The 10,435-nt window shown below is 41.3% G+C and overlaps 1 protein-coding gene across 5 annotated transcripts in view; it reads left to right on the plus strand.

Moving 5' to 3' along the window:
• The first annotated feature begins 721 nt into the window (after positions 1-721).
• The window catches only part of NPNT (nephronectin), a 51,799-nt gene continuing 42,085 nt past the window's right edge, over positions 722-10,435 (plus strand). For 4 of the 5 annotated variants that reach the window (XM_017833555.1, XM_017833552.1, XM_017833557.1 and 1 more), the window contains exons 1-3: positions 722-822; positions 2,180-2,280; positions 10,253-10,303. In XM_017833555.1, coding sequence (XP_017689044.1) covers positions 752-822; positions 2,180-2,280; positions 10,253-10,303 — 223 coding nt within the window. In that variant the 5' untranslated portion in view covers positions 722-751. The remainder of the gene's footprint in view (positions 823-2,179; positions 2,281-10,252; positions 10,304-10,435) is intronic. The other variant, XM_017833554.1, reaches the window with a different exon arrangement.

A 10,435-nucleotide genomic window follows, 5' to 3' on the forward strand; every position in this document is an offset into this window, starting at 1 on the left:
AATAACGGCTGTATTTTAACATGTTAATGTAGAGTACAGATGCAGTCGTTGCTGTCGGTAGTGGTGCAAGGATGACCTTACACACTGTGTGGTTAGTGTTTAAACTTGTCACTTTTTCTTCTGGACAAGGGCTGGGACATCTAATGTCGCACATGCCAACACCTGAGAGCTATTTAATTGGAGTGTTTGAGCCAGAAAAGAACCCCATATACACCTTGTAATTCTTTCAAAAAGCTTTGTTCTGAGGGAGGTTGGTTAGAAGAAGACCAAATCTTAACGCTCTTGACTTTAGATGGGGACTTCGCTTGCAAAGAGGAGGGCGTAGCCGTCCTACTTCAGGAAGTTCAAGCTAGGAAAGTTTATCATAACAAAGCCCACCCTTCTTAGCGCCCTCAGACTGCGGATTTTTGCCTCGCGGGGCCCCCGTCCGAAGGCGCGGGGGCTCGTTCCCGCTGCCCCCTGCCCCAGGTGTCTCCAGGTGCCCCTCGGCGGGAGGGCGGCCCGGCCGCGGGCGCCTCTGCCGGGGGCGGGCGGCGCTGCCGCTCCCCGTGCGGCGCCTCCTCCGCCCGGCAGCCAGGCGGGCGGGCGGGCAGGGAGAGCGAGAGGGAGAGCGGGGAGCTGCCGCCGCCGCCCCGGAGCCGTGGCAGCTCACCGGCGCGGGCGGCAGCCGTACCCCCGTCCGCCCGGCAGCAGGAGCGCCCCGGCCACCGCCGCCCGCCCCTGGCCGCCCGGGCGGCCAGCGGAGCCGGCCATGGAGCTCTCCCTGAGGCTGCTCCTGGCGTCCTGCCTCTCCCTGGGGGCGGCCGGCGAGTTTGACAGAAGGTAGGCGCGGGGCGAGCGGGGGCGGCGGCCGGGACCGGCCGGGCAGGGAGAGAAGCCGGTGTTTCTTCGGGCAGGTCGGAGCCCCCGCGGGGAGAGCGGAGGGAGCCCGGGCTCTTTCTCGGGCGGGCGGGGGGGCTTCGACGGCGGGCGCTGTGATGGCCCTCGGGCTCCTGCCTGGCACCGGCCCCCGGAGCCCTCGGCGGGACGTGTCCCGGCGCTCCCGTCCCCCCACGGTCGGGAAGAGGTGCCCGCGGGCACGGCAGCGGTGGAGGCGCGGTGCCGGAGGTGCCGCTCCCGGGGCTCACCAGGACGGGCTCTCTCGGCCCCCGTTGCTCGGCAGCCTAAACTCGAGCTTAGGTGTAAAAAAGTTTTTTGCGCCGCCAGGGCCGCGAATTGAAAAAAAACCAGAGCGCTTCGCATGCTGTAAAGGTAAAATTAGCTTATTGACGCCGGGAGGCACTTGCAGCAGACGACGGCGAAGATCGCGACTCAAGTTTTAACACGAAGTTCGGGGCGCGCGTGCCCGCCGGGCCTCGCCGTGTCGTGACAGGTGTCGCGATCGGCGGCGCTGCGGGGAGCGGACACTGCCGTGTGCGTGGGAATCGGCCAGAACGACCCCCTCCGTCTCCAGGGATTTCTTTCTTAGATTTGTTCAAGTGCAGCGCTCACGGGGTTTCAGCTTGACGTTAAGAAACGTTTCTGATTCATGTCAATATTTTAGAACTGCTTGAAGCCGTGGTATCAGTTCCTTGGGACAAGGGAAGACTACAAGTCATCCTTTGTATTTGATTTCTACTTAACTGTCCAGGAAGCTTTTGTTTTGAATTTTTCCCATAACGTTCCAGTGAGAAAATTTGGCCATATCAGTCAGAAATTTTGGCTGTATATTGTGAAATAAACCAATACCGAAACTTTATGATGGCGTTTATTCCATATTATAAATTCTGTTTCAGAATTCTGAGTCTGTTTAATGCCAGCCTGGGAGTGGCAGCAGTGAGCGTACTGCAAAGCATGTCAGTTTTTTCAAGCTTTGCTGAGTTACTCTAATTATCTTTTCGCCTCTTCACCTATAGTCATTTACATTTTTTGAACTAAACAAAGTATTAATAATAGAAATATTATCGGCTCAGCTCTACTGAGCAGTTACTCTTTTTTTTATTTTTATTTTTTTAGAAGATTATATATCTCCATGCAGGAGAGGCGGTTGCTGGTCATTGTCTTTGTTTGTTTGATTGGTTACTTGTTTGTTTGTTTAGTTTGTTTTTGTTTTTTGAGTGTTTCTTTTTTTTTTAACTCTAGGATGATTTTAGCTGCTTTCAAAATGTTTCACCAGACCTTTTTGAACTGTGTTGTTCAGGTGGCCCAGACACATGGTCTCCTCTGCAGGACTCTGTCGGTTTGGAAGCAGAATTGACTGCTGCTGGGGCTGGGCCCGAGTGTCCTGGGGACAATGCCAGCGTGAGTATCATTGCTGCTGGGGCTTCTAGTCACTTGTAGAAAAGGCTTGGACACACCTAGTCACGTCTTTCACATGTTCACACATATTCTTACAACACAGGGCTTAGGCTTTTGCATGTGTGAGTCTGACTTACTTAGAAGGATGTTGTCACGTTGAAATTCTGTTTGTTTTCAACTAAAAACGATTGCAATCAAGTAAGGTGGACTTGAGTTAGGGCAATGAGAATTTGGGAAGTTTGGTTCGGTTTCTGCTTCATTTCATGCTCTGATCTGATAACCTGATGTAACTATGCTGTGTCATGTTACAAGCACTGTGGAGCAAGAGTATTTGCATCCAAGAAGGAAATCCAAATTATTGATATTTCACTTAAAAAATTGATGTTCCAATTAGCATTAAGTTCAAACATACTTTTGGTAACCCCAAACTAAGGGAGTTAATCTGCCTGACAGCATCCTTTTATTGGGTCATATGTGAAGAGGAGCATCTCTGAGATTCTTTCATCTATTTAGAATCTTTGATATAATAGTGGGATAAACAAGTAGATAAGTCTTCATCATTAACTACATCTTCAAAAGGTGTTTTGTGGTGGCAGCTAGTACTGTGTAGAAGTTAAAATTGTTAGGAGCATTGTAGAGACCTCAGCTTGTTAAAATTACAGCCTTTGATACTGGGAACGCTTGCTCATGTGTTTAACAATGCATACATGAGTGACATCCCTGAAATTTATGCAGGAGCAAACCTATAGACACTGGTCCTTAGCTTTTTTTATTTAGATACAAACATATGCAAACTAGATTATTTTCTGCCAAGCCATTTTTAAAGGAAAACAGATGTTAAATGCTTAAGTTGCTTAGTCTGCAGGGCGGTGACTGTAGGTGGCAAATATTAGGCAAAAGATAGATATGGCATCGGCAATGCAACTCTCAGCAAAGGTTTTGTTCAAATCTGTAAACAGCAAGACTGGCTGTTTCTTCCCAAATGTGTTAAAAGCCCACAATGTTTAGTACGTATATAAGATTACTTGTAAAAGCTATGTAAAGTACTTCTGGAATGTAACATCCCTGATACTATTTCTTTGATGCAGAGTTCTCAGGTTGATACCTCTCAGGCCATACCATGAATCATTTTGATTTTTAGGGCCCTAACTGGTAACAGGTAGTCCTTTCCTTGAGGTGGATATTTATAAAGAAGGATAGTAGATTGATTGAGGCTACTCCAGAGACAACAGAATCTATGCCCACCTTTCATAATACAGATTTATTTGAGGATCATTGTGCATTTAAATATTTGAGGCTATGGAGGCTTAACTGGCAAATATCAGTAATTTGCATTGTTTATAAAAACCAAACCAAACCCCAAAAAGCCCAGACCACTGTCTCACTGTGGCCCTTTTCTTGGACAAATTGTCTCCTGTGTTGTGACCGTAAATTGCAGCTTATGTTGACGTGGAAGTTGATTTCTTATTGTTGCCAATTCTGATTTTTGGTTGCATTTCTATGATCTTGGGAGACAGGAATAGCATGAAGTGATACTATCAAAAGATTCATAACTAAAAATTGAAAATGAGATAGAAGTAATAATACACAGAGAGTATTTTTTATTTTTTGCTCTTTGAATTTGTCAATAAGGTAATTTTTAGTATTTTTAGTGCCAGCTTTTCCAGGTACTATAAATGCTCTTTTTTTTCTTCTTTTTTTTTTTAAGGGTACAGCCAGGTGAATTCTCTCACCTCCTTCCCCTGCATTGTAGTCCATTATTCACAGATTTGTTTTCCACGCACATTTAGAAGATGTGTAGTGGTGTATTTTCTGTGATCATCTCCAATACCTGGGACCAGACTTTCAAAAGAATACGTTTATCACTTAGGCGTCTAAAGGCATTTTTTCCTCTTTTTCTTTTTCATACTGGGTGCTGATAATTTTTAATTGCTGATTCAGAAAAGACTCAGGTATCTGGGTGAAAACTTTACCAAAACCGTGACAGCTCCTTCTTAGTTTTAAATGGGAACCAACCTCTTAGCAAAATAAGGCAAGAAAATCTGCCCCAGTTATGGGTGGTGAAAATTCCAGACATATCACGACATGGGAGATTACACTAAGTGAAAGTGAATCTTTCTAATGCTTACAGCCAAATAGAAAATCTGTAGTCAACTCTCCACCTGGAAATGTGGCACCCAGTATGAAGGATTAACCTGGCACAGAAAGCAGCATTCCTGGCCTCAAAGGAAAACTTGAGTATTTAACTGTACAAAGGAATATCACTGAAAATTTTCCAAAAAGCCAAGTACATGATTATTTCTTCAGCTTTCTCTATAGATAAAGGCAAACCTCTGAGTCCTATCCGTGAAATGAGTGGCATAAATAGATGTCAGACTTTCTCTACTAGATGTACGTTTTCTTTGTTGTTTCTAGAATAAGTTGTATTTGCACAATGAAAGTAAGTATAGAGTCAGGTTTAAAAATTAGTAGTGAGACCCAGTTTACAAATGACTCCAAAAAAGAAGCTTTAAATATTCCAGCAATAGTGCTGAGCTCTTTATTAGTGAGCTTGAACTGCTTTTTTTTTCAAACTAGTTTGAGCCATCCTTGGTATGCCTGAAAATGCACCTTTGGACTCTCACCTGCTTACTCATGCGTAATTTACTGTGTGGGCACTAATTACCTCTGAATTTATCCTTCTGACAATAAGTATAAGGTGAGAGCCATGCTGGATCCAGCCACATGCTGTAGCAGTTATATAGGCTCTGATACATGATAGTGTACGTGCCATGGGCAAGTGATCGCTAACATACCTGGATACGTTTTCTGCTGTCCAGCTTAGCTGCTCCACCAAACGCATGTGGCATGGCCTCTGCCCACAGCTATTGAGAAAAAAAGTGTTAGTTTAAACCAACTGTGTGATTTAAGGTAAAGGTTTAATTGTGACAAATGTTTAAGCCTGTATTATATCAGCTCTAACGGGGCAGGAGTGCGGCATAGCTGACAAGTGGTAATTTATTAAGCCTTGGTGATTCCATGCTCCTGATCTTTCATCCATAATCCATCCATACAGTTGCAAATGGAAACTGAACTGTGTTAGCTAAACTTGCTTTTGTGAAGTGCAGAGTTATTCCTTTTGTGTCCCTTTGACTGACAAAGGAGTGCACACAGAGCATAGTCGTGCTTACTGCTGCTTAGTAACGCAAGTCAGCATAACTCTGCTCCCTTCTGCTCTTATAAACATGTAGGAAGAAGCTGAAATAGGGCCCCTCCTTTAATTTACACTCTTCCTTTACAACCTCCTCTGTCTCCTCTTAATAAATTAAACCAATCAGGACTTGTCTGTGTAGGTCTGATCTGTCTGTAAACTTGCTTCCAAAGCCTGTCAGTGGCAGCTGTAATGTCTGAGCTAGTGGAAATATTCACTCTGCAGTGACATGAAATTCCCTTCCCCAGTGCCCTTTCCAATTCCAGCAAAGGCACTTAGAAGGTGTCCTTCCAACTGAAATAATCAAGAACTTTGAAACAGGTTGGATTTTTTTTTCTTTCTTGCAGGTTGTGAACACCAAAGTAAGATCAAGGTTTAGGCAGCTAGATGCATTTTGAGATTTTCAAAGGAGCTGAACAAATGTAACTCAAATTCATTGGCGTTTCTCAATCTTTGTAAATTCAAAATCCATCCACAGTTATTTAGTGGCCTAGATTTAGAACTGTGGATATATTTGATTAGTAACGTAACTAAGTAGCTTTTCTGAGGTTTGGGTTTGATATATAAACCAGTTTCATTAGTTAAACCCGGTGTGTAGAAAGGCTAATTTGGAAGCAGCAGAAATGTTGTTTAAGCACCAACTATTAGTTCACATGAAGTGGCCTCATCATTGGTAGAGCTGATCCTCCTTTACACTGAGGGACTCACAGCATCAGTGCTTTAAAGTTAGATATTATATGCCCCAGTTGAAATTAGTCCAAAAATCCCATGTTGTTGCCCAGCCTGTGGGATTTACTTGCACCTTAATTAGTAGAAGTGGGAGTAATAGCTGTTAAGTGGGAGTAATCACACAAAAGCCTACTTCTGTGTAAGATGGTATGTTGATAAAGTAGCTGATGAGATGTGTGTAAAAAGAAGGTGTTTGTTTTTTATCTGTTATTATTGTGCACACAGCAAAACTATAGGCCAGAGTAAAAGTGAGGGTAGAAAGAATTTCTTCTGGATTTCTTTTCTCAGAGTAGGGGAGATGACTTCCTGTGACAGAGTGTTTCTGGTGAGAGCAGGTATCAATAGTTGCATTTTTATTTCCTAAATAAAAGTAAGGCAACTGCATCTGTAGCACTGAGTGTATTGTCCTAACCCAAAACCCATTCAGTGGGTTTTAAAGGACACAGTGAAACCAAGCTGGGACATGAGTCGTTGCATGCATCTTGTACAAATGTATTTCTGCATGCCAGCAGCAAGAATTGCCTTAGGAAGTTCATTAAAGTTTTTTTTTTTTAATGTGTTATTCAGCATTGATTTTCATTGTTTGAAATATCTGAGGGAAGAGAATTTCCAGCAGTGGTAGGGTTGGAGCTCAGTTATTTGAACTGAATGAGAAATGTCAACTGCAGAATAGAAAATAATCATGTCCATTCCTCTATTTTAGCTACTGTAGTCTGGGAAACCTGCTGCATGCAGCCTGTTATATTATCCCCCTAATAAGATGTCTGTGGCAGTGTTCTGCTGTCAGGGATGGGTGTTTTTCTGAGTGTTTCTCAAGAAAAGAATAACCTGGACCTTGTTTTCCAAGTATCTCTGTTAGGTCAGAGATAGACAAAGCAGCAGGAAAGTCCTTGGAACCAATGCTGACTGACCCTTGCTGATAATCCGGTGTAGAGAAATCAACTGTGAATGTATATTCACATGCTGCACTTGGTTGGCCTATCAGAAAACTAAAATCTGAGATAAGAAATGCCCTGAGTTCATGCAGAAACTTGTGTGAGAAGCGGTATGATGCTTTTTATTTTCCAGTATGAAAGTGGAAGATCTTCCCTTCAGTTTCCGACAGGCCGTGCTAGGAGTTATCTGAAAAATAATTCTTTGTGGATGTTTCTGCCCCTAATCTGATCTGGTTTCCTGGAAATTATTCTTAGAACTAATGTTCTACCTGCCTTGCTTTTAGCTGGCTTACAAATATCCATGTAGTTCTTTCAAAAGCTGTACAAATTGTTTCCATTCGTGTGTGTCTTTTGTGAAGGAAATACACCTGCTTTGTGCATGGCTGTGTGTCTGTAATTGATTTGTACGATAGTTGTATGTAGTCAAGGTACACTAAAGATGTAAAGACTGCTTCAAAATTTTAACTGCAGTTTAACAGCCAATAACCTAGTAGAAAGAGAATACTTTAACATAGATTTAAAAGGTTAAGCAAGAATTTTTTAAGAAAAGCAATATAAAACGCCTTGAATTATCATTCTGGTTTACGGTTTGGACAACTCCTTTGCTAGAGGTGATAGCAAAATGGTTCTTTTTGCTGTGTTCCTTTATGTACAGAATACAAGGTTAGATCTACAGCTGCTATAAACAGATGCAGATCTACTGTTGGATCCTCTGTTGTCAGGAGTCTACATGGCTGTTGGAGTCAGCAGATTTTGTCTGATGGCAGCAAGTTTGACCAACAGAAGTTTCTTAACAGGAATAAAATCCCACTGAACATGGATTTTACACACTGTGATATTATTTGATTACTTCACTCATTTTATGTGTAATTCTTCTTAGACGATAACAAAGTCTATGAAGTCTGTCTTGAGAAGGTGAAGATGAGTGTGTCCTTTCAGAGCACCCATCTGTTGTAACTCCATCTGGTTATCTCCCTGAGCTGAGGTTTGTGTGTTACTTAGGGAGCAAACCCAGAATAGGTCAGCAAAGTATTTTCCCGCCACCTTGCACTAAACCCTTGAAAATTGGTTTAAAAGACTAGGGACCAAGCAATCAGGAGATATACAGTAAAGTCAAACCATCAGTTTACACCTCCCCTTAGCTTTGCATCATTAAAAAATATTAATTGAAGGACGTCAGGTTAGCATGTAGATTTAGTCAAGCCTAGTAGAAAGTATCCAATTTCAGGAAGTTCTTAAAAGGACTTGCAAGTGCAAGAGGGGAGCTTGTACAAGCTGATACATAACAGATGCAGGCGTAACTGAGTGCTTTGCTGGGAACTGTGCATGCTGCTGCCTTTTATAAGAGTTGTGAAGAAACTTTGTGTCTATCCTGCTGCTCCTGTCCTAATGAGCTTAAAGGCTGTGCAAATCTATTTGCGGAGATGCAAGGTAGTGGGAGGGGGAGGAAGAGGTGGCTGTGCTCTCATTGATGCACAGAAGGAGATTTTGTATAACTAATGTTAATGGGAGTTTACCCTCATAAATCATCCCATGCATCAATGGGAGAAGAGGCCACGAGCTGCTTAGGACTTCTGTTTCTTGCACATAACAATGCTTTCAGTGGGAACGGCAATTCTGTATAGTCCACGATGCACAAAAATAAAACCACGATTGTGCCGATAATGAGCTGTGAAAATATTGGCTTCTAGGATGCTGATCAGCAGAAACATCCTTAGTCAGTACGAGTTTTGCTGCTGAATTTGTGATTGCAAGAACACAGTCTGTATTAATACTTTGTGTTGACAATGTTTAATGAATATTGATGTGCAGAATGTCTGCTTCTTATAAAATGACCAATATTTTTGTGCATCCCTGGTACTTTTCAAAGAAAAGACATTTTATACAGAATTGCAGTACTGCTTTATGCTGCTATGGAAGAAAAAAAAATGAGGTTTTGCTATTTTTATTCAGTTGGTCTTTTATTTTTTTCAGTTTAGAATCTTTATGCTTTTAAAGCAGTTATGACTTTACTATGTTAAAGATACAGTATCCTTTTCTACTTCCCTGCTGCATCCCTCCTGCACTTCATACATGGCGTAATAGTTTTGCAGCCCATTTTTTCCCAAGAAAATTTCAACACTTACATGATTTGTCTGTTTACAGCTTTAGTATGTTTGTATCTGGAGCTTCTCTCAAAGCCCAGCAACAACGCGGGGAGACTCTCTCCACTGTAACAAATGCTAAGGGACTTTCTAGTTAAAACTTATTTAAATCAGTAGAAGTTACAATCATAGAAAACCCGTAAGTGTGGGTAAAATACTCCTTAAAATACAAAGAGCTGCTGTTGCTTAACTCCCAGTCTTCTTTAATAAGACTACGTAGCCTAACAAGTTATCCTGCTAATATAAAATTTATTGGTAAATAACTTGATTTAAAGTAGCCTAAACATATATCTGTTTCCATCTTATTTAAATTTTGTAGCATATCTTTTTTCATGTGGTACTAAGAGCTGAAAAGGTCTTTAAGTATTAGTTTTAATTTAGATGATATTAAATTTTTAAACATTATAAAAATGACCAGTAAATTTATTTGCCAACAGGTTTATTGGTTGCAGATGTTCAGCTACTTATAAATGAGTGTAATTTTAGTTGCTCTCGAATTAGCATCCAGATGCTAAGCCTTCATGTTTGCTCTAGAGATGCAGCATTAAATTAAAAATATATACCTATATTTAAATGAAAGGATACTGTTTCTTTAAGGAAATAATTTATGTTCTGTTGATGGAAGCATTGAACCTAAACCATGAAACATGAGAATTTTTACAACTATATACCATATGAAACATGACAAAGTGTACCTCCTTAGTTGATTGAATAAGAATAGCATCACATCATTATATTTAATTACTCTTATATTTCAGAATGTATTTGTTAAATCTTATAATGAAATACTGATGTAAGGTGTTTCCACTTTTAAATGTGTACCAGAATTTTTTTTATTTCAGAAAAGCTCTGAATGTTGAATGTGTGTAATTCTCCAGGAATGTAACAAGTTGATAAAAACCCCAACCAAGTCCATCCTCCTTACAGGAAAAAAAAAAAAAAAGCTGGAATTTCTTTTTTGGATATTTGTTTTGCAGCGTTCTACGTCTTAAGGCAGAGAATAGCCAGCCTAAGGTGCCAGCCCAAAGGTTAGCTGAATATATTTCTTGAAATAACTTTGGCGAGGTTATGACTTGGAGTTATGGCCTCTAAGTCATCAGTTTACATAAAAATTATATGACAAGAAAAAATAGATTTAAAAAAAAAAAAAAAAAAAAAAA

The sequence above is a fragment of the Lepidothrix coronata genome, unplaced genomic scaffold (assembly GCF_001604755.1).
Source record: "Lepidothrix coronata isolate B3197 unplaced genomic scaffold, Lepidothrix_coronata-1.0 Scaffold215, whole genome shotgun sequence".
NCBI classification, from domain to species: domain Eukaryota; kingdom Metazoa; phylum Chordata; class Aves; order Passeriformes; family Pipridae; genus Lepidothrix; species Lepidothrix coronata.